Here is a 23881-nt window from a genome sequence, read left to right on the forward strand (position 1 = left end):
GATGTTTTGGGACTACAACTCCCACCATCCCTAGCTAACAGGACCAGTGGTCAGGGATGATGGGAATAGTAGTCCCAAAACATCTGGAGGGCCAAGTTTGCCTATCCCTGACTTAAATGAAGAGAATGGGAACAGTGCTGATAAGGCCCTGAACAGCAAAATTAAATGTGTACTTGTGAAATGAAGCCTGTATTTGTGGGACAAGTAGCGCCAAACATATACAACTATAAGACTGTCTGCCCCAGTAGGCTTTTGCATCTGACATACTTTTTAGCAGGAAATGCTATAAAACCCAGGTTGTTATGAACACTAAAATATGCACTTTCCCATCCAGCTGCAGCCTTGCCCCCAACTGCCCCTTCTCTAAATGATGGCAATCCCTGGTGAAACAGCGTCAGGACAAGCCCTGCAAACCGAGGAATGTTCCTGGGGAAGGAGAGGAGAAAATTGCCCCGTGCCACCACTGAAAACTCAAAGCTGCTTTTTAATTTGCCACGGTGCAAAACCATGCATTTATTGTACAGCAACATTCATGGGACACTGAAATGATTTCTCCTTCAAGTCTCAGCCGTTCTGCTTCAAGCCATCCATTGGGCAGGAACCAGGAACCCCTGCGCCTGTTGAAAGAAACAGAGAAGGCTTAGCCACCCATCGACTGCAGGTAGGATTAAGTTAACTACCATGCTCATGTGCCAACAAAGCCACTTGTGTTACTAACTTATGTCTTCCTTCCGATTGAGGGCATGATCATTTTATTCTAGTTATTAACAAATGCTTGCAACAGCAGCAAAAAAAAAGCTTCCTGGTTGACGTGACAAAGAGCAGCTGCTTTGCACCCCAAAACAACCAGGCTTCTTCCTCCATGACAGCCCTTAAAATATTTGAAGATGGCTATGAAGCTGAGGCTCCAATACTTTGGGGCCACCTCATGAGAAGAGAAGACTCCCTGAAAAAGACCCTGATGTTGGGAAAGATGGAGGGCACAAGGAGAAGGGGACGAGATGGTTGTACGGTGTTCTCGAAGCTACCAACATGAGTTTGACTAAACTGCGGGAGGCAGCGGAAGACAGGAATGCCTGGCGTGCTCTGGTCCATGGGGTCACGAAGAGTCGGACACGACTATACAACAATAAATAGTATCTCCTTCTCAGGGGCTCTTAAATCTGCCCTGAAGCCAAAATAGTAAAGGGCTCAACAAATAAAGGCTGTTACATTAGCTCTTAGAGTAAAAAACTGTTGTTGCAGAAATTTGAATTGTTTTATAAAACTGGCCATCTATTCAAAGGCAAGGAAAGCATTTATCCATCTATTCACACAAGTGCAATAATCATTCAATAGGGAGGTACATTACCCTAGGTAGGTAGATCTCAAATCTACCCTCCTGCACCAGCTACCTAATAAACCAAAGAATCAAGAGGTCAGCAGTCTTGGGAAAGTTGCCTTCACCTTCTCATTATCCACAACCCTCATGCTCCCACCATCATGAAAATCCAGCAAGCAGTGTGCATTTATAGCAGAATATTTACATTAGGCTTCTGTCTTCGAAGTGCAATACAAAAGCATGCAATGTAAGATTTGGACATCAGTGGGATCAGACCATCTGGCTAGAACGCATGTTTTATCAGCATTGCCGATAAGATGGGGAAAAAAGATTAAGTCATCATGTACCACTGAATAGCACGCCATGTGAGCGCCCTGCCACAATCTTCTAAATGGGATTTTGGTCTTACAAAACTTACAGCACTTGGAAGACTTCACAATTTCCCTTGCCATCCTCCCAAGCATTCAGTCTGTCATACGGTCCTGCAGTCTGAAAAAAGAAACAGGGAGCATAGTAAAGAAAGGGAACATTTTGCTTTGTATTGCACCAGTGAATTTTCAAACAAACGCATGCTTTAGGGCAGCAGGGTATCACACAAGGTGGGAGGGGAGTGCATAAGCCTCAAGGCCTGTGGGGACAGGCTCACATAAGACCGAGTCAACATGATCATAAAACTGTGTATGAATGGGTCTTTTGAGTTCACTTGAAGCACCAGAGCCTGCAGTGCTATCCCTACTTCAGGGGAGTAACTAAACTTAAAATAGGATTTCCAAGTTCTATTTTGTACAACCCTGCAAAGATTGCTCAGAATGTGCGGCTGACAGTTTAATCCAATACAGTGGTATCTCGGGTTAAGTACTTAATTTGTTCCGGGGGTCCGTTCTTAACCTGAAACTGTTCTTAACCTGAAGCACCACTTTAGCTAATGGGGCCTCCTGCTGCTGCTGCGCTGCCGGAGCACAATGTCTGTTCTCATCCTGAAGCAAAGTTCTTAACCCGAGGTAATATTTCTGGGTTAGCAGAGTCTGTAACCTGAAGCGTATGTAACCCAAGGTACCACTGTACAGATGCTCACTTCCCACTAGAACCAATCTGTGGCTGAATGATATCCTGAAGTGGCCTTGCAGGATCATGGGCTTCTTTGTACTATTTAGTCCCTGCATACAGAAAACAAGGCTTTCAGGGAGACTTCCAGACTAGTCCTCACCACCCCTCTAAGTTTTCCATGTACAGAAAACTGACTGAGAAGCAATTATGCAAAGACCCACTTGAAGCCTAAGGTTCACCACCAGTCCTGTTTTTCAGTCGTCTGCTTGATTTATACCAGCTACACTTAACTTCCACATGTCGTTAACCTCCCAACTCCCATCTTTACATCATATTAATTGTATTAATAGTTTAATTACTTTTTAATTTATTATCTTTTACAGCTTTTTAGCTTTCTGTGTGATGTGTTTGCTTTCATTTTTGCAAGTCTCATTTGAGTTCTGGTTCTGGGGCAAAAGTGGGATATAAATAATAATAGGCTTTAATACTGGCCAACTTTAGGGTTGCTTTAAGAGTTATGGGGGGGGAATGTGTCTTAATACAGAGTATACATCCTTGCTTAGGCATGCCTGATGACTTGCCATCTGAGATGCTGTAGGAATTAAGAAATTACTGATAAAGATGATGGGTGGGGGAAATCTGAAATTGAGAGTGCTACAGCCACCTAGTGCATTCATGTCAGTGAAGGAAGGATTTGAACCAAAAGCCCCCCCCCCCCCCCCACACACACACATCAACTTCCTAAGATGCCCTACTCAGGTTAACTTTTCTAAATTAAACAGAACAAGAAAATGCAAAGCCCCTACCTTCCATGCTTCTTGTGTAGTATCAGAGCAAGATATCCTCCTTTCAAGGTTTTATTTCAAGTCACCCATCTCTTCTGCTTGGGCCTACCTCAATGATTACAACTTCAGGCTCACTTCGATCCTAAAAATGATACAGAAAACCAAAGAGCTGTCATTTTATTTATTTTTGAACCAGGAGGAGGCTGCTGTAAAAGCAGATTATGCTGATGTCGTCAGACAAAGATCTGGCTAAAGCAGCAACAAATCAACACTGTCGCTCTGATGGGGAAAAAAGTGTTGGTCATCACAAACATCAGCTAGAGACCATAGCAAGGAAGGGACAGCCGCCACACACAAGAAACTGTAAGGCTACTTCTAGTTACTGTTTTAAGGACTTTGAACCATCTTATGTTTTATCAACAGGAAGGCTTAAATTGCACAGAAGTTAGAACACTGCCCCCAACTGAATGAATGGTATCTTCCAGCCACATGGCCATCCCTGGAATTAAATTCAGCTGCCGTATGCAGCAGTTTGGGAGACAAATTGCAACTATACATCAGAATTCTGGAATACTTGGTGAATTTGACAATGAAGCTGCCTAACCAAATCACAATGGCCAAAAATATGTGGGCAGTTCAAAAATACAGCAACAGCCAACATATTGTAAGCTGCGTATTAATTCTGCAGATACACAAATTTGGGTTTACAAAAAGCAGCCTAGTCCAGCACCCTGTTCTCAGAGGCCAAACCAACATACTGAGTTGATTCCTGATCGAAAGCTACTTTTGACCCATGTGCTACTCTAGTAACAGAAAACTTCAGTACAAAATAGTTACACAAAAATCACAATCTTTCCTTTAAATTCTTTTACAAATAGGCAACGATCAGGCACTCACATGTGTGCTCAATTAAGTTTTATTATGAATTTTAAGGTGTTTACTCAAAGCACAGTGCGTACCATGAAGATACACCCCTTAGTACCATATTAACATCTAGAAATGAACTGTTAAAAGAGCAGCCAGCAGAACCTACTGAGTTCACATTAGAGTAAGAGGCAGTATAATCCTAGTTTAATTACTCAAAAGCAAGTCTCATGGAGTTCAACACTTTTAACTCCTGAAAAATGACGATTGCGGCCTTCAACCTTTTGTATGTGGAATATTAACAAACTTAAACCCTTTAACACATCATTGGTGGCTGGTGTCTCAATGAAAAATAGGATTGAAGGCGTAAACTCACACGTGTATTCTGATCGTGTGCGGGTTTCAGGTGACTCCATCGCCTCCTTGCGCCCAGCTCGATTTTTGCAGCAGTTCGCTCTGTACATGCCTAGCGGCATCGTCGCCCTAAACGGAAAGACACCCACCACAGTCAGATTAACCGAGAGAGATTTGCTCTTGCAAACTGCATGAATTGGGCTCAAGAGAATCTCAACCGCCCTCTCCTCTCGCTGTTAAAACACTGGTGCATCAGACAAATTCTGGCTATAACAGCAAAGAGATCAACACTGACGCTCTGATGGGGAAAAAAGTTTCAAGTCATCATGTGCACCAGTTAGGATCCGATCGGTATGGCTGCAATTTGAGATACGCGGGGGGAGGGGAGATTTTTAAAAGTCGAGCTTTTAAGAGCATGCAAGTGAACTGGCCCCATAGGAAAGGCAAGGGGGGGACCCCACTTAAGGAGGAAAAACAACGAGAAAGCTTCCCCTCTGCAACAAGTTAGCCCTCGGCGGTTGCAAAACTCAAAGCTTCGAATGCGAAGCAACGTTCCCACCCGCCCCCGCCCCGGATTTCCTAACCGAGAAAATAAAACGGTCAATATAGGGCGAAGGGGGTTAAAGGGGTTCTGAGGAACAGCTCGAACCAGCACGCATCGTGTAATAAACAAGGAAGGGAGCCGATGGCAAAGGATCCTCCAGCCCCACCACCCAACCGCTTCCCCAAAAGGACATCTTACCTCCACGGAAGCCACATGTGAAAAGAACGAGGAGGCGTGCCGTGGGCTCTTATATAGCCCATAGCGTCTCACTGCGCACGCTCTTCTCAAGGCACTTCGGGAAATGTAGTCTTTAGTAGCCCGTGGGGTGTGGCTTCTATGCGCTGGGAGTCCTGCCGGCTTTTTTACCAGATGCTGGTGAATAGGTCAAGAATGGTAGGGGCAGACTATGCCCTAGGCAGGGATTTAAAAACACCCCATATAAATATGCCATATAGGTGTATAGATAGATCCAAGTGTCCCTCTTTTCCAGGGACGTCCCTGATTTACAGAAGCCATCCTGGTTTCTGATTTGAGCCCAGAATGTCCCAGTTTTCCTCAGGATCTCCCTGTTTTCATTTTCATTTGAAAAATGTTGGAGGGTATGGAGTTATCTAACCCCCGAGCTGTCTGAAGGCAATGCTATATAGGGACTTTTTAAAATGTTTAAATGTTTTATTATGTTTTTATATATGTTGGAAGCTGCCCAGAGTGGGTGGGGCAACCCAGTAAGATGTGTGGGGTATAAATAGTAACATTATCATTATGGAATGGGACATCCCTATTTTCATCGGAGAAATGGAGATGGAGAATTGTTATAATTATTATTGCTTATTTAGTATACTGTGTCATGCTTGATTGCTACAGTTGAAGTATAAATAGAAACGTGATATTTTTGTTCCAAAGTTAGAGGGTGTAGGATCTCTTGGAACAGTCAATGCCACCTTCTGGACTGGTTGTAAGAAACAAGGTAGATCCTTCAAGGCTGAATTCTGCTAACTAATTTATAAAGCTCAGCAAGTCATGCTTTTGCATGTAGAAGGTCCCAGGTCCAGTCAATAGTATCTCCAGTTCAAGAATCAAGTAGCAAGCAGTAGATAATGCCCGTCTGCTCTTCAAGGGTCACTTCCAGATGATGTTACTGGACTCAGAGGGGACCAACAGTCTTTGATATAAGGCAGTTTCCAACACCCAAGGATCACACAGGGCAGTTTACAGTTTAGGTTGTGTACATGCTATACCTTTAAAACACATTCAGAGTACATTCCTCACCCCTCATGAGCTATAGCTTTTTAAGGGTTGCTGTGAGGAGTAAACTTCAGTGCCCAGAATTCTTTGAAGTAAATAATGTGTTTAAAATGTGATTTAAAGGCAAAAGTGTCTACACAGCTTTAGAGGAAATTCTGCCATGCCTTTGCACTGAACTTTTGTGCCTTTGCACAACTTTTGTGTCTGCGTTTTCACTTTTTGAAATATGGCAACCCCATTCAGAATAGGACACTGACCCTCAGCTTCCTTCGCCTGTGTTGCCCTTGTAGAACTTGGCAGGAAGGAAGATGAGAACGAAAGTATAATTAGTTGACTGTGCCTCACATTGGCTGTTGCTCCACCTACTGTTGGACTCCTGCTGTACACCTGTCATTCCCAAAGGACAGCAGCAGCCGCCACTCCTGGATGCAACTGAATGATCCGATCATACTCAATGGAATAACTAGACAAAGTTGTCCCCCTCCAGTGGAGACTGAGTGGCCACAACAGTGACTCATGGTTGTTGTTGTTTTGTTCTTATAGGAGTCTTTAGTTTCTTCTTGTTGTTGTTTAGTCGTTTAGTCAGGTCTGACTCTTTATGACCCCATGGACCAGAGCACGCCAGGAACTCCTGTCTTGTTTGGTCAAACTCATGTTGGTAGCTTCGAGAACACTGTCCAACCATCTCGTCTTCTGTCATCCCCTTCTCCTTGTGCCCTCCATCTTTCCCAACATCAGGGTCCTTTCCAGGGAGTCTTCTCTTCTCATGAGGTGGCCAAAGTATTGGAGCCTCAGCTTCAGGATCTGTCCTTCCAGTGAGCACTCAGGGCTGATTTCCTTCAGAATGGATAGGTTTGATCTTCTTGCAGTCCATGGGACTCTCAAGAGTCTCCTCCACTTTAGTTTCTTAATCCATTGCTTTGCCATCACAGCCTATTAGCAGTACTTTCATTATATGCTAGCATGTACCAGTCTGCCACTTGGGAATTACTGACGAAATGCCTTCATTGTTGTCCAAATTCCACCTTCTTAGTGGTAGTGGTTGCTATAATCTCTTAAACCTTACTTTCCCCATAAATACAGCATGTCTGATTGCATTGTCCGAAGGCTTCTCAATGCACTAGCCTTACAGAGCTTTCATTCTTATTACCGTCTCCCCAGAGATCCAAGACAATGTCTGTGCTTGTAGACTTTCTTATACTTACAGCTAAAGTATTTGGCTACATCATCCATGCTCTGCTTCGGTGGGTAAAGAAACCTGCAGAGAAAAGAGTCACTAATGAAATCTGCCTGATAACAGGTGCAGCCAGCCCAACTGGCATTGGGAGGTTTTTTGCACTGGAATTTGCCCGACGAGGAGCAACACTTGTTTTGTGGGATATAGATACCGAAGGCAATGAAAATGCAGCCAGGGAAGTTCGCAAGCTGGGAGCGAAGGCTTACATTTATACTTGCGATGTGAGCCGGAAGGAAGAAGTCTATAGCGTTGCCGAGTATGTGAGAAAGGATGTAGGCAATGTCACAGTCCTGGTCAACAATGCTGGCATTGTAGCTGGAAAGCCCATCTTACAGTGTCCTGATGAGCTGCTGGAAAGAACCATGAGGACTAACTGCCATGCTCACTTTTGGGTAAGTGTGTATCCTATGAAACAGGAATCAGGCTCCTGAATGAGAGGAAGGCTGAGTTGTGAACCTGCAGCTCTTGACAGCTGTGAAAATACCAGGGGATGGGAAGCAGAAGAGGGTGCCCCTTTTTGCACCTTTGGACGATGCATATAGAAGCAGTTTAGCAATTATTTGAGGCAGTATTCCTCCCAATCCATCTGTATCCATGGCACTGGCTAATTAGACCATAAATGCAACTGTGACAATGGTGATAGATGTTCATAGATTATTGGCATGCCTTACTAATATGTTTGATTAATGGTGTCTGGGAATGGCAGTGTTAGTACATTAGAATCCAGATTAATTAGTTTGGGAAACATCAGTGTAATAATATTCTTATTTTCACCTTTAGTTTAAGCAATTTCATTCTCTTCCTTACTTTGTGATGGGTGTACTCTTGATATATACTTCTCAGCAAATGATGAAGTATGTGGCTCAAAATACATTAGTTATATCAGATGTTATATGTTTCAAGTATGAAATTTCTGATATTTCTACCACAATATTCAATGTAGCATATGATAACACCGATGAATAGAAATATACAACTGACTAAAAATATTATAAACGAATTTAAACATTGGCCTTAGAAACAGCTTTAAAATCTGTAATAATAGTTTAACCCTGCAGAAGGCTGATGCCTTCTTAACAGATAGCACAATGAAAAATCCCATGGAAGGACTTCCACTAGTGCAACAGGGCTCCCTCCCTCCATCCTGATGCCCCTCACAAATTGTCTTTTGTGGGGTGTTGTCGGGGGAAACCCCAGAACAGCACATGTGAGGTGTTGGGGGGGATCATCATCATCATCATTTTTAATTGTATACTGGCTTTCTATCTTACAATACTCAAGGCGGTTTACAAGCTGAAGAAACAAAAAATGTACATCTTATAACAATCTGGAAAGGTGAAATGTTTGTGCTGGTGGAATGAACACCACAGTGCTATGTTGAATTCTTCTCAAAATTTCTGATCTTTGCTTGGCAAGCTCAATGCTGCATTCATACGGTTTGGCACATAAAAGGTCGTATCCCAACTACACATTTAAAGGACTCTTATACCACTTTAAGTGTTGTGACTTGCTTCAAAACACACACACCTGGGAACTGCAGTTTGTTACAGGTGCTGGAAATTTTAACTCTGTGAGGGGGTTAGCACCCTTAACAAACTATAGTTCCCATTTTTCTTGGCAGGGTGGTGAGCCACGACTGTTCAAGTGGTAGAAGAGTACATTAAATTCATGGTGTGGATATGACCAAGGAGTTATGCAAAAGGCTATATCTTGTAATTATTCAATCAAGTTTGCCCAGCTCACTCACGCAGTGTGGATGGGTAGCTTTGCAGCAGCTAATTCTGAAAAGCAGCTTATCAGTTCCGTCTTGCAGAACATGGCCTGGCTCTCATTAATCCTACTTTGCAGAGCCTGAAAAGATGGAGAGACAATCAAATGGAGGGCAATTTTAAGAGGATTGCAATGAAAACTAATCTTGTTACACGCTTTTATCCTTGTCACATGTGCCATTAAGACTCAAATTTCTGAAGGAACTTTGAATAGGCATTAATGTTTCTTACTTGGAAGAAGAAAGGGGGAAATTGGGAAGTACATGGATGAAAGCAAAGTTGTGGTGGCTCCTCCTCTTTCTAGGTGAACGATTAGTCAGAAAATCTTTGGAAAATAGACAGAGACCTCCAGACACTCCAAGCCAGAGTGTTTGCATCTTGTCTGCATTAAGCTTGGGTTTGTTCAACTCCACCCACTTGAAAATAAAATAACAACAATCATTTGTTATTTATACCCCATTGGTCTGGCTGGGTTTCCCCAGCCACTCTGGGTGGCTCCCAACAAAATACTGTATCAAAAACATGCTGAAACATCAAACATCCCGCCCTGTGGAAGGGCCTCCCATCGGATGTCAATTGAAATAAACAGCTATCTGACTTTTAGAAGACATCTGAAGGCAGCCCTATTTAGGGAATTTTTAAAATATTCTGTTGGGAGCCGCCCAGAGTCGCTGGGGAAACTCAGCTAGACGGGCAAGGTATAAATATATTATTATTATTATTACTACTACTACTACTACTACTAATAATAATAATAATAATAGCCACCAATAATTTTACCTACATTGTATCCCGTAACAGTAAAAAAACTAAGCAGATTTCTGCTTATAGAAAGAAAATGGAGCTACTTTGATCTCTATTTCTAAAATAAAAAAAATAATACTGATGAAATACATGTAAAAAAAGTTGGTATAAATAAGAGCTAAGCTTAGAAGAAGTCAAAACTAAGAAATATTACCCTTGTGTATACAATGATATATTTAATAGGACAGTTGTAGTGTGTGTGTGCGCGTGCGTGTGTGTGTGTGTGTTTACATATTTATAATAAAAGAAACTAAACAGATTTGTTCTTATATTCTGCTGGTACCTTTGCAAAGCAGGCCTTCAAACATTACAACTGCTGCTTACTAGCTGCAAATCTGAACACACAAAAAGGAAGCATGAGTATAATCAAAAGTCTCTTATCCCCTTTTGCAGACAGTCAAGGCTTTTCTTCCACAAATGATTGAGAGAGATCATGGCCACATTGTGACAGTCGCAGGATCATTTGGACTTTTTGCAACAGGTTGTCTGGAGGTTGGTAAGCGACACGTTGACGGAAGTTCACAAAAGCTAAATTACCACTTTGACATTTGCATGATTTATGTCTATAATCCATCGGTTCCCAAGGCCAACCATCACTAATGATGCAGGGCATCTCTCTCATTGCAGGGTCTTACTAAAACAGTGGTTGAGCCCCTAAGTTAAGCATGTAAACGGGAAAATGTTGCTTGTTTCCTCAGGGTTACTGCGCTAGCAAGTTTGCCGTGGTTGGATTCCATGAAGCTCTGAGCCATGAGCTGAAAGCCAAAAGAGTCAGTGGTGTGAAGACTACCCTCGTTTGTCCATATTTCACAGACACTGGCATGTTCCATGGCTGTAGAATCAGGTAACGCTGCACTCAGTTTTGATGTTTTGTTTGTTCACTTTTTTTAATAAATATTTTTATTAGTTTTCCAACACAATTATACATTTTTCTCTATGTTTTAACAAATTAATCTTTTTTGACTTCCTTCCGCTTCTCTGGCAATCATCCATATTTACTCTTCAGTACGCATTCCCTTGGTTGTATTGCCATTTGTCTTCCCTCCCCTTTCTATTTCTTTTTGACAATACATCTCAAACTTTTACAGTGTTTCTTGAAACCCCATTAGCGTTGTTTGCAATTCACATACATTTTTCAGATAATCTACAAACTTTCCCCAATCTTCAATGAACTTTTGGTTTCGAACATATCTTATTTTCCCAGTCAATCTGTCCAGTTCTGCATAGTCCGTTAATTTCATTCTCCATTCTTGTATCGTCGGTACTTCCTCTTGTTTCCATTTTTGTTCACTTTTTATGACTACTTTTGCTATGTTTATAGGTTTCTAATTTATATATATGTTGCAAGCCACCTTGAGCACGGTTTTGACTTAGGAAAGGGGGCGTACAAATAACATGAATGGTTGGTTGGTTGACACTCACACAGATTCCTACTCAAAACACACACACACCAACTTGATCCCTGGTACAAGGAATGCACCTACTCTTAGTAAACTTAGCTGAACAACAGAACATTCTGCCCCTCTCCCCCCGGTGCACCCCCTTAATCTGTTGTAAGGGTTCCCCCAACCCTTTTCAGAGGCGGCAGGAGTCACACACCAAGAAGTTGGAAGCCCTGGCACTGATGGGATGGTTAGTTAAAGGCCACCCATTCATTTCAACAGCACAATGAAAGGTTCAGAATGGATTCAGAGCCACTCATTTCTCAATGAGTAGTGGGAAATGTAGACTGGCTGTAAGCTTCCATTCTTGGACGTTCCAGTCTTTAACCTACGTAAAATACCACCTCTGGTAACCAAGCAGGGCATCATCAGGACATGATGCCATCAGGGGAGGGGCTTCTTATCTCCCCAGGCCAGAACTCTGGCATGAAGTGAGGTGAACTCTACCCTAGACTGAAATCCCTTAGCACAAAATTCTCCTCCTATCGTCAGCTTTTGAAATTTAGTATATATTCATCCATAACAGGAGTGGCAAACAGTAGGCCTGGGGGGTTGAATGCAGTCTTCCAGGTGTGTGTGTGTGTGTTCACCTCTGGCTTTTGTGTGACTTACCAAACAAAGAGTCATAATATTCAGTGTGATGCCTGAGGCAGAGAAAGAAGGAATGGAGAGATGTCCACTTACTTAATTTGAATTGTTCCATGGATTACTGACTCATCCCTTAGCTGCTTGATTCTTGCAGGGGAATATATTGTTCACATGATTAATGACAGGGTTCGCCAAGCCGTAACGATACCTTGAACTCACCTTATATAGAACAGAACCAGCAGATCCATATTTAGACTTTGTTACAGCGACTCCACTCTGGTTCAACGATTCATGCATTTCTGCAATTAATAATGTTTTTAGCCTGTCTGAAGTGGTTGCTGCAAAGTGTTAACTTGGAACATTGTTAATAGGGGCAGTGGTTCATCTGCGAGGATGGAAAATCAAAAGGTTTCTAGCTAAGGGTGGGCCTCGTGGCTTGGTTTCCGAGAAAGAGCTAGATTACACAAGAGAGCAAAGCAAAACAGAACCACACCCACCCACAATTAATATCAATGATCTGGTCCCCAAATAAGAAACTGCCATATATCCAACTCAAGACTGTTGAACTTTTAGTTCAATATCGTTGTCTGCTCTGGAAGTGACCTTTAATGGCCAGACAGTGGCGTTTTCTACTGCTTGCTACTTGATTCTTGAACTAGAGATGCCAGACTGGACCTTCTACATGCAAATGCATATATCGCTGAGCTATATAGACCAGTTGACAGACTTCAGCCTTGCAGGGTCTACCTTGCTTTTTACCTAAATCCTGAGATCCACAAACTGGAGCCTGGACCAAAAGAAACACATCGAGAAAGAATTCTGCACCCAGGAATTTGTTTTGAGCAGCAGAACTGAGCAATGCTCTTTCCACACGAAAGTTGACACTGCTTCCTTTCCCTCAACATGCATTTTTTTCTTTTTCTAGGCAAGAACTGGAAACCCTACTTTCTCCCTTAAGGCCAGACCAGTTTGTGAAATCAGCAATGCACAGAATAGTTCAGAATCAGCATGTGATCTACGTCCCCAGAATGCTGTACCTTGTGGCCATTTTAAAAAAGTAAGTCACTGTATTCAGGAACTGGCAGACCTATGACTGCTTAATAGGGGTGGGGTGGGGGTTAATTGGACAGCGTTGAGAGTTTACTGCAGCCAATAAAGGCTAAAGCAGTGTTTCATGAGCAAGGAGTCAGGCCAGACCTCAGTGCCATAGCCCACTTGCCTTGCCCTCACTGACCATGCTGTAGCCTTTTGGCTAGACCAAGGCCAGCATCAGTAACCTATAAAAATGTTACACTAACAAAGTTACTAATATGTATATATAAATCAGTATCAGTTCATTTTCCTTCTGACACACTGTCTCTCTCAATCTCCTGAGTTCTCACCCAAGGTCCAAACAAACTCTCAGTTCATTCACAAGTCTCCCAAGATCCTGGAAGCAGCAGACATCCTATCACTTGAGTTTCACATTTTAGACTTGCTTTTTATGGGCATTCTCCAGATAGATGGGTCCTTCCTCAGGGCTGCTCACATATGTGTTCTATTCACCTGCACACGCCACACCCAGTTCCAGGTGCGGAAGGTTTGTTGAGTTTCCCAGGGGGTCCAAATCATGGGAAAAGAGCCCCCCTCCAACCACAAATCTTTCTTCACCCTCTATCCTCTCCCTTCTTCTCCAGAGCCAAGATGGAGAGTTTTCATGTGGAGGGGATGCACACTGAAACATTACTAATTAAGACACAAGAAGACTCTGGTGGAAAACGTTTATTGTTGGTAGTAATTCTTTCCATGTTGAAAAATGCCTGAGTTTAGGAAAGTCCCTTTTCACATCTGACTCACTAACCCCTCACTTTGGTTTCTGTTTATGGATTGGGTGATAACTGGGTAAATCCTTTCTGCTCACTAGAAGCGTAGTTTAACGCTATGTACAGGGTGAGTCCTTTAAAAGAGGCCCCGTGGATACAGAGTTCACATGTTCCACAGGGCCTCTTTTAAAAGACTCACCCTATATTTCATAGCAGCACCCCAAAGGGCTTGATTTTGCAATGTTAGAAACATGTTGTGGGAGGCCAAAGCAGATATAAAGACAAATAGTTGGATACAACACATAAAAAGCGAAAAGATAGCTCCGTTGGTTCATAAGAACAGAACGACAAAATCCGTACTTGGGCAATAACTTTACTATGCCCAACCAAAATGTCACAAATTCATGGCAAGTTTGTAGTCAGTCTCCAGCAATATCTGGGGAAGTGACAGGTTCTGCAACCCTGAAATAAGGGGTGGGAATGAGACTTGTTATTTGTGCTCCCAATATTTCAGAGATGCTTTTAAACAAAGCTACAATTTTTCCTTCTCTCTCTTCCTCAGTCTCCTTCCTTGGGATGTTCAAGTTCTTATTCAAAAATTCCTGGGACTGGACAAATGTATTCCACAAAAAGCTAAATAAACTACCACCATTAAGTGGCTGGAAGGTGAAAAGGATGAAAAGTGTTGTCCTTTTGCATCACTGCTTCGGTAGCAAGATTTCCGATTCTAAATGCAGGCAAAAAAGGACAGATGAAATCAAAGTTTGGCATTCAAGATTCACTGGAATATTCTGATTTTGCACAGGTAACGTACATGCAAGGGCTCTCTTTGTGAGCATTTATGCCTTTGGCTATCGAACAATTGCTGGAGAATCTCTTTCAACATTCAGCGTTCAGAAAGATCAAATGATACAGCAGGTAGAAACATTTTAAGCATTGACGGAAAATAAGAGATTTCCCTCCTCCGCAATATTTCATCCATTCTTATTTGGGGGTGTTTCACTTGACTTTCCATTATATTCTGAGGTATACACAAGAATCTTTCTTCAGGAAACCGACTTGATAAACCTCATTTTCAGCTCCCTATCATTGCAGAGATATAATCTGAGTTGAATGATGCCGGCCTTGGAGGCAGCCTGTAACAATGGATCTGAAGTATGCATTACTGTGTATTGTATTAAACCCCATGATAACACTTTTGGGTCACCTATTTTCCAGCTGTTCGTTTTATATAGGAGAATGGAAAGGAATAGGGATACAGCCATTTTAGGAAGTAGAATTTAATGCAGAAGACAGGGATTTCTAACAACAGCTACACATTCCTAGCAAGTCAGGCAGAACATGTTTGTGGGATGTTACTGCCCTTGCTCAAGAAACTAAGCCTATGTGAATAAAACAGTTATGCATTTTCCACCTTGTTTATCTCTTCTTCCAACTTCCCACAATGCTTCTCCCTTCATCTTGTGTTCCAACACAACCAACACCATTCAAGACATGTAATCGCTCTGATAGCTCAACTGGTAGAGCATGAGACTCTTAATCTTAGGATCGTATGTTTGTGGCCCACACTGGGCAATATTCCTGCACTGCACCACTAGGTGACCCTCGTGGTCCCTTGCAACTCTATTCTGACATTGGAGACAAATTGACATGAAGCAAGCTGATCATTTGCAAGTGAGCTGGGGCTGTTGAGTCCTAGAATAGCTGGAGTGTTAACAGGTCCCACTCCCCTGATGTAGGATAGGAACATGTCCCAAGACAAACAGGTATCGGCCAGTCAAGAGATATTTGGTATCTCTTGGTATTGGCCAGGCAAGAGATATGATGCAGACCACATGCACACAGATGGTCAGAGAGTTACAAAGCTTGCAGTGTAACACTGGAGCTTAATTGAACATATTTTTTAAAAAAGTTCACATGTAAGGGAAACATTCATAATGGGTGGCATCAAGGATGTTTTGCTGCTCTGTGGGAAGTGTCAGAAAACCAGTTATGTGTATGGAAACTGAAGAGATGCAAACTCAGAATATTATTTACAACTTGGCCAGGTTATATACCAACTGTGCAAGAACAGTGAGAGTATTCTTATGTAGCCATTAAGGTTATCTTCTTCCCTACCCACACCTGTACAGAAGAAGTGGATTGTGTGAACAAAGTACATTAAAAGAAAATAGCACACCCAAGTTATCTAAACTAATGTAAAAATTCACTTTTGCCAAGTAGAAGACCATTAAGATTCTGGGGAAATGGCATAAACAACAAAAATAGTATCCAAAAAGCCATTCTGTAATAGCCTTGAGATGATTCAACCTACCAAATGCTGCTGCCTTCTCTACTCATTTCAGTGCATTTTGTATAGACCCCATTAAGGTAAAAGGAGATTCAGTAGAATCGGGTATATGAAGATACTATCTGTACACCACTCAACTTAGGCACACCCTGCTGATAAAGGGAAATGCCCATAGCTATGGAAAAAATAAGCCTAACCTTTGATTGAATATACCATGAAAATAACCTGAAGGAACTTAGAATTAGGAGCACTTAACTTAGCCTTAGGGACGCGGGTGGCGCTGTGGGTAAAAGCCTCAGCGCCTAGGGCTTGCCGATCGAAAGGTTGGCGGTTCGAATCCCCGCGGCGGGGTGCGCTCCCGTTGCTCGGTCCCAGCGCCTGCCAACCTAGCAGTTCGAAAGCACCCCCGGGTTGCACGTAGATAAATAGGGACCGCTTACTAGCGGGAAGGTAAACGGCGTTTCCGTGTGCAGCTCTGGCTCGCCAGAGCAGCGATGTTACGCTGGCCACGTGACCCGGAAGTGTCTCCGGACAGCGCTGGCCCCTGGCCTCTTAAGTGAGATGGGCGCACAACCCCAGAGTCTGTCAAGACTGGCCCGTACGGGCAGGGGTACCTTTACCTTTACCTTTAACTTAGCCTTAGTGAATCAGAGTCCGGCTACAAAAAGATGGATTCCCAGCATTAAGTGAAAGCTAAACCTTAGCTGAAGAAACAGTGAAAAATACAAATAATGTTGTGAAAGAAGGGTTAGGTTTAGGTTTAGGGTTAGCAGTTGTTACAACTGCTTTGAGATTTGGGTTCTCTTTTTTTAATCAAGTGTTACATAAATCTTATGAAATAAAATCATTAAGAAAGTTCCATGCAAATTCTGGAGTCAGTGGACCGGGAAGGTAATACTGGTATTTAGACACAATATAACTGTTAATACCATGGATGAGCTTAACACACACCCTCCCATTCCTTTATATACGGAGAATAACCCTGGTCTACCTTACAGGATTGTTGGAATGATTCCAGAACACGTATGTAAAGTATGTTGAGCACTAAGGGAAACTGCCAGGGAAATTGCCATATGAAGTATTATTCTGAATATACTCAGTTTTGGATCCATTTGTGTCGAGAGATTTCAGACCAACTTTTATAGGTTTAGCCCTTCATCTTTGCTCATATTAGCACAGGAAACAAATATATAAATATATATATCGAGGGGAACAAAGAAACCCACCACTTTAGTATTTACCATTTATTGGTGACAAACACTAAGTTTTACTTACATTCCATGGGGAGAAAAAATTCCAGCGTAAACAATGAACTGAAGCAGTACTTAACTTGCAAGGCTATCGTGCTTTACCTGGACCATATGCAAAAACTTTATTGCACACACCACTGTGTGCAATAAACACAACATCAAAAGCAACACAGTTTATATATAAACATAGGTATTTTTTTTCAGCCCTACATGGAGATGTAATTAAACAGTATAAAGCACTCAAGGAAAATCAATCTGCAGTTTTATATGCACTACATTGAGATCATATCCTGTACTGTACTGAGTTTGTGTGCCTTTATATATAGACACACACACACAATTTTTTTAAAAAACAAAGATTAGAGACCATTTAAACTTCTGCTGCATTCAAGTCCCACCCCCCCAATATTCTAGAAATCAAAATGATCAAATGAAGTTTTAAAATTCCTAAAAAGTGTAATTTATTCAACCGTTCAATAATTAGGCTAGACTTGCCTAGCTAGCTTTGTTTTCAATCAAATGGCAGGCACACAGTTGTTTCCAGTGAAATTCTTTTACAATTTCATTAAAAACAAATGACCAAACATATACATGGATATGATCTTCCCAAGTTAGTTCATAGGTAAGTGTTATCAGACAACAAAAGTTTCTAAACTGTGCTATATTTCTAGGTACAATTAAGAAACTTTTCTCTTCTTTTTAAATGAAAAATTTATAGTGTCATTCAAAACAATGTAATGAAACTAAAAATTTTATCACTGTTTGAAAAGCAACGGTTATGATTTAGATACTACAGTGGATTGTGACAACTGTAGCGCTCTAAAACAGTTAGGTTACATTAATTAGGAAGCATTTGATTTTCTCTGGTGCTTTCAAGGTTTGGGTCCAGTCAAGCCTTTTTTAGGCAGTGGTGTCCAGTGTTTGTCCCAAAGTGTTTGAGCTAGCCGGTTTGAGGAGAGGGTCGTTTTCCATTTCTTGCTTCACGCACCTAGAAAAAAAAGGGAAAAGGTTTTTTTTAAAAGGGAACCACGCTTGGGATTATGGATCTCTCAGCCAGAATTGTGGCACTTTCAAACTCATGCCAAGAGGCATATTTCCTTTGAAATAGCAAACTCCCACAGTCGCATTTATCCATTGACTTTAAATGTGCTGCCAGTAATGCAATTAAACTAGTGCTGGCAAGAAAACTCTGCTCCGCTAGCTTAAGACTAGGACCCTCGTACCTATGGGACCGCCTCTCCTGATATGCCCTGCGGAGGACCTTAACGTCCACAAATAACAACACTTTGGAGGTCCCAAGGCGCAAGATGGTTAGATCGGTCTCAACCATGACCAGGGCCTTTTCAGTACTGGCCCTGACTAGGTGGAACGCTCTGGCACCAGAGACTAGGGCCTTCCGGGACTTGACATCTTTCCGCAGGGCCTGCAAGATGGAGATGTTCCGCTTGGCCTTTGGTTTGGACTCAGTCTGACCCTTATGTTTCCCTCCCCTTATGGTTTTGATTTATGGGCTACTATTAAAATGAGGGACGCGGGTGGCACTGTGGGTAAAACCTCAGCGCCTAGGACTTGCCGATCGCATGGTCGGCGGTTCGAATCCCCGCGGCGGGGTGCCCTCCTGTCATTCGGTCCCAGCGCCTGCCAACCTAGCAGTTTGAAAGCACCTCCGGGTGCAAGTAGATAAATAGGGACCGCTTACCAGCGGGAAGGTAAACGGCGTTCCGTGTGCTGCGCTGGCTCGCCAGATGCAGCTTGTCATGCTGGCCACGTGACCCGGAAGTGTCTGCGGACAGCGCTGGCTCCCGGCTTATAGAGTGAGATGAGCGCACAACCCTAGAGTCTGGCAAGACTGGCCCGTACGGGCAGGGGTACCTTTACCTTTATTAAAATGAGGCTGCATTTTAAATTGTATTTTCACCCATATTTTAATAAATCAGGTTTTTTGGGGGGGTGTTTGTCCCCCCCATTATGTTTTATTGTAATTTTATTGGTGTTAGCCACCCTGAGCCCGGCTCTGGCCGGGGAGGGCGGGGGTAAATTTTTTAAAAAATATTTATTTATTATTTATTTAAGACGACTCTGCAAAGCACACCTTGAGAATGGGTACAGTTAATGATGTTCAGCTTACAGCAACACATTCAAAACCTCAAAGGTTGTTGGAAGAAACCGAAACTAGACTAGCTGTGATACTAAATGGACAACGGCTGGGCATAAACCTGCTCTCCCACTCATCTGCCAATGTGATACAAGGTTGATTTTTATAACTCTCCATGTAAACAAATACTTCTCTAAAGGCAAATGATATTTCTGTGAAACGGTTATAATGTTGTGGCTGGGTTTTTTGTTTAGTAAAAAAGGAGGTAAATGCTAGAAAAGATCATTTTCACTCAAGGAGGTAAATGCTAGAAAAGATCATTTTCACTCACACAGACATTGGTCCATTTCCTGTTCTTGGCATCTCTGTACTTTGTTGGTCCAACTCAGACAGCAATTTTAAGATGTTTAATGCAGCCTGAAGAAGGAAAAGATTGAATTAAATGTCTGCATATAACATGGATGTTTTACGTGTCTGAAGTCACTGAATTAAGCTTTTATATTACTGGTTTTAGATTGTATTTTTGTTTCAATGATTTCTTCTTTTTATTTAGACTGTTGAAATGTTAGGTGGTTCATCAATGCTTATAAATAAATAATGGATGCATGTTGTGATAAATGGCTGGAAGAATACTGGGCAATGTGTATTAAAAACACCCAACACTCTGCTAAAGTTGGTCATTCATGTACACAGAAATGAAAAGGAATTGTTCCATACAGGATTTCCATGGCCTCAATTAGCAGACTTGCCATTTTCCCATTTCCAAGCTGCACAGAATGAAGATCATTTCTCATGGATAAACTGGGCAAGTTAGGTATGCAAATGTAAGAACTAGGGCTCAGCATGGGAAGAATGCCCTGTATGTAGCCTAAAGTTCTGGTCAACTCAGAACTCTGAAACTAAGGCTTCTACGACAAAACTTTTTGCACCACTGTAGGTTTCTCTTTTGTAAGACACACCAGCATGAGATATCTGAGCAGTGAAATCTACTAGGATGGAGCATCTCAGAGACTTTAAAAGCAGCTGGCTCAGTGAAGATATACTGTTGTTTAATGGGAAAGTGTGCTGGTTCCTAATTCACACTGGTTCCCTCAAGTAGAGCAGCAACAGACACCTACACATTTCACAAACTGTCCTCCATTAGTCAACATTTGTCATCACTCCAATGGGTTTCTCTTGGACCCAAAGAGAAAAAAAACTAAAGATGCCTAATCTAGACTCCCATCCATCTGAATGTTTAAGTGATCACATTGGAGGAAGTTAATGACTGGTCCACAATTCATTTATATAAAATCAACTCCACGTTCTCTTACCATATCGTGGCAAGATTCAACATCTTTTCCAATTCCATGGCTGATCAGTGGCGGCTGAGCGGAACAATTTATAAGAGACACAAATTCGTTCTTGTTGTTTTTGGGGAAATCTTTGTATTCAACCTAAGAAAAAAAAGTTTGAATTATTTCCAAACAGGTGTCCCCCAACCCTCTAAGCAAGCTCCTATTTGCTCCCCAGAACTCTCATTAGTACTGCAACATTGATATGGTAACAAGCAGGAGCTTCTCCCAGACAGAAAAAGATCCCTGTTCTTGTCTACTCCAAACCACAGTGAAAAGAAAAGAAAAGAAAAACCTCATCTATCTTTCAGGTGTTCTGCATGTGATGGAGAATTGGAGGTGGGCTAAACTTTCACTCTACTCATGTGAACTGCTTCTTGTTAGAATGGTCCTCTAAAATGTAGGAAAGTGGTACACCAGGAAGGGCTTTTATTGGGCATCTCAACGAGTATGCTACTTCCCTATATGCAAGGAGATTGCTTCCTCAGCAACATTCTAAAACTGGAGGAAGCTCTCACCTGCAGGGAGCCTAGTCCAGAAAAAGTCAATTGCATAATTATCCTGATCATGTAGATTGGTACACATGTAAGAATGGAAAACAAGTCAAAAAGTATGCTGAATCTAAATGTCTCTGAGGAAGAAATTCAGACATACACTTCAACTGCATGAGCCGGCTTCTTCTTCAAAGAGAAGAGGCTCTGGCGCAAGCCATACAGAGATGAACAGAAGTTATTTTAGTGCAGTATTTGATGGACAGGGCTATGTTTTTGTTGAGTAATTAAACAGACAACGCACAAAAAAACATAGGAACAGCCTTCAAGTTGTATACTAGCTGGGAAACGTTCCATTTTAAAAAGTGTAATATATTGGTTTTCAAAAGCATAGGAAACTTTCTGTCTTAGGCAAAAGGCTGACATGCATGAATTGGTACCCGTCCCATATGGTTTTGTGAAACAAGGTTTTTATTGAGCAAGTCAAATCCTATGAAGAGACACCTTGAATTATGCTGCTTACAACCGATTTACCTGGATTCCCTGAACACCGGAAAGGTAGTCCAACTGTTCGGAAGGTCTAGTGAGAGGTCCGTGGGGCACATGGCCCGAGGAGCTGTTTTTTAAAATGGTCTCAGCGGTAGGAGAAGTGCCACCGTATAATAGCTCTCTAGCAATCATAGCTGTCACAGTAGCCATGGCAGGATTGGGGGCTGCCCTGTTGAACTCTTTGGTGTGGTGTCCTTGATTAACTCCTACAGCCTGTGCAACCTCAGGGACCATGGGAAGAATGCCAGCAGGAAGCTGCTGATGGCTGAGATAAGGCATCCTGAACTCATCCTCTTTATTACCTAGTGACGAGACAGAACCAACAAAAAAAGTTTCATTAGTTGGCAAGGGTCTGGTCATACACAAAATGGCAGATCACAGAGCACAAAATCCAAAATCGCTTCTGAAATCCAAACCCTATCCTAGCCTTGAGCAAGATGGTAACATTCCTTCTGGGTCTAATGTCCCAAGCAATAAGGCTAATGTCCCAAGCAATGCCTGATATGAGCCAAAACTTTGAAAGTCTTTTCCAAATAGAAAAATAAATAAATCAGTATTTTAGTTTTATCAGAGTGGGTTAAAAAATAAATAAATCTTGCATCACCCTCTGCGCATGCATTGCTCTGGAAATATACCTTGGGAAATAAGCAAATGGTCAAACCTTTATATTACTGGGCCAGCAAACTTATTTTCACATATGTGTGTACATGCTATGCAAAAATCACAAGGTGGGAAAACCATAAAGCCACCCAAAGCTTCTCTCGATTCCTGCAGCCCTGTTAACTCTGCCATCTCAGCTCTCCCCCTGCCTCATGCAGGGAGGGGGCAGCGAATCACAAGAGCAGGTGCCGGCAAAAATCACGATGCAGGAAAAACTGAAGCCAGCCAATGACTCCACATAGCTCCATACTTATTTCAGACATTGTGATATATTGGTATATTGTGATATTTAGCTGCTGAAACATCACACTGTTGAAAACCAGATATCGCCAAGCCCTAGTGTCCCCTGGTCTACCTGGGTGACCCATTCTACCTATTTAATGCCTAGTAACTATCAACCGGGACACAGGTGGCGCTGTGGGTTAAAGCCTCAGCGCCTAGGACTTGCTGATCGAAAGGTCGGCGGTTCGAATCCCTGCTGTGGGGTGCGCTCCCGCTGCTCGGTCCCAGCGCCTGCCAACCTAGCAGTTCGAAAGCACCTCCGGGTGCAAGTAGATAAATAGGGACCGCTTACTAGCGGGAAGGTAAACGGCGTTTCCGTGTGCAGCTCTGGCTCGCCAGATGCAGCGATGTCACACTGGCCACGTGACCCGGAAGTGTCTCCGGACAGCGCTGGCCCCTGGCCTCTTAAGTGAGATGGGCGCACAACCCCAGAGTCTGTCAAGACTGGCCCGTACGGGCAGGGGTACCTTTACCTTTACCTTTAACTATCAACCAAGTAGTATGCCCTAACTGACCTTCAATTCTTGAAATCACAGAATGTCAATCTGCTCTGATACAGCCATCATACCAATATAATAAAGTAAAAGAAGAATGAAATGAAGGTCACTTACTAGCAGATGTTTCTTCAGAGCCAGGCTCAAAAAACGTAACTTTTCTTCCATCACCTGGCTTCTTTACTGGCGTCTAGCACAAAAGAGAGTTGTTATGCCACTGCGCTGAAGAGTCGAGCGTTTCCAACACCTTTTCTAAACAAAGGCTACGCCACTTTGTTCTTACACCACCCCAATAGCAAAAATCAACAACCCAGGGCCATCCCTCTGAACCTAAGAGATGAGACTTGCCCTCATTGCCACCTAATGGAACACTAGGTCATCAGCGATGTTGGGGCAAGCATCTTGTTTCACTCCAAGGGCCCTGCTGAAATTTGTCCATATCCATAGCAGATATGGTTTCTCTCTCCTTATGATGCTTCTTACACATCGACCTTTAGCTTTTAGACCAGTGTTTCCCAAACTTGGGTCTCCAGCTATTTTTGAACTACAATTCCCATCATCATTGGCCACTGGCTCTGCTAGCTAGGGGTGATGGGAGTTGTAGTCCAAAACCAGCTGGAGAACCAAGTTTGGG

At 42.5% G+C, this 23881-nt stretch overlaps 2 protein-coding genes and 1 long non-coding RNA gene across 7 annotated transcripts in view; 1 reads left to right on the plus strand and 2 right to left on the minus strand.

Moving 5' to 3' along the window:
- Positions 1–481: 481 nt before the first annotated feature.
- LOC309373182 lies at positions 482–6468 on the minus strand. Its single transcript, XR_014169799.1, has 5 exons — positions 6454–6468; positions 4394–5207; positions 3175–3295; positions 1740–1810; positions 482–617 (listed from the first exon to the last, which is right to left on the minus strand). It is a non-coding gene; the product is annotated as an uncharacterized lncRNA (long non-coding RNA).
- Positions 6469–7127: 659 nt separating this feature from the next.
- On the plus strand, positions 7128–19494 carry LOC309373050 (retinol dehydrogenase 10-like). 2 transcript variants are annotated; one of them, XR_014169768.1, is made up of 6 exons: positions 7128–7789; positions 10364–10462; positions 10669–10814; positions 12926–13057; positions 14365–14607; positions 19473–19494. XR_014169768.1 is itself a non-coding variant. In XM_081917249.1 (5 exons), the coding sequence occupies exons 1-5, from the start codon at positions 7334–7336 to the stop codon at positions 14441–14443; spliced, it is 912 nt and encodes a 303-aa protein (XP_081773375.1). In that variant the 5' UTR covers positions 7128–7333; the 3' UTR covers positions 14444–15844. The 2 variants fall into 2 exon arrangements, 1 of the variants encoding a protein (XP_081773375.1); XM_081917249.1 differs by lacking the exon at positions 19473–19494 and having other exon boundaries at positions 14365–15844.
- The window catches only part of STAU1 (staufen double-stranded RNA binding protein 1), a 40147-nt gene continuing 33587 nt past the window's right edge, over positions 17322–23881 (minus strand). For all 4 annotated transcript variants that reach the window (XM_081916841.1, XM_081916842.1, XM_081916839.1 and 1 more), the window contains 5 exons: positions 23365–23437; positions 21797–22113; positions 20751–20873; positions 19769–19854; positions 17322–18330 (listed from right to left, as the gene is read on the minus strand). In XM_081916841.1, the coding sequence (XP_081772967.1) occupies positions 18243–18330; positions 19769–19854; positions 20751–20873; positions 21797–22113; positions 23365–23437 (687 nt within the window). In that variant the 3' untranslated portion in view covers positions 17322–18242. The remainder of the gene's footprint in view (positions 18331–19768; positions 19855–20750; positions 20874–21796; positions 22114–23364; positions 23438–23881) is intronic.

This window comes from Podarcis melisellensis, assembly GCF_964234715.1.
Source record: "Podarcis melisellensis genome assembly, chromosome: 6".
NCBI classification, from domain to species: domain Eukaryota; kingdom Metazoa; phylum Chordata; class Lepidosauria; order Squamata; family Lacertidae; genus Podarcis; species Podarcis melisellensis.

Excerpts from the sequence above, each read along its gene's own strand:
- LOC309373050 (XM_081917249.1), top strand. The coding sequence starts at position 7,334 with ATGTCTGTGCTTGTAGACTTTCTTATACTTACAGCTAAAGTATTTGGC. Across the intron at positions 7,790-10,363 it reads ACTGCCATGCTCACTTTTGG|ACAGTCAAGGCTTTTCTTCC; the intron begins GTAAGTGTGTAT and ends CCCCTTTTGCAG. Across the intron at positions 10,463-10,668 it reads TTGCAACAGGTTGTCTGGAG|GGTTACTGCGCTAGCAAGTT; the intron begins GTTGGTAAGCGA and ends TTGTTTCCTCAG.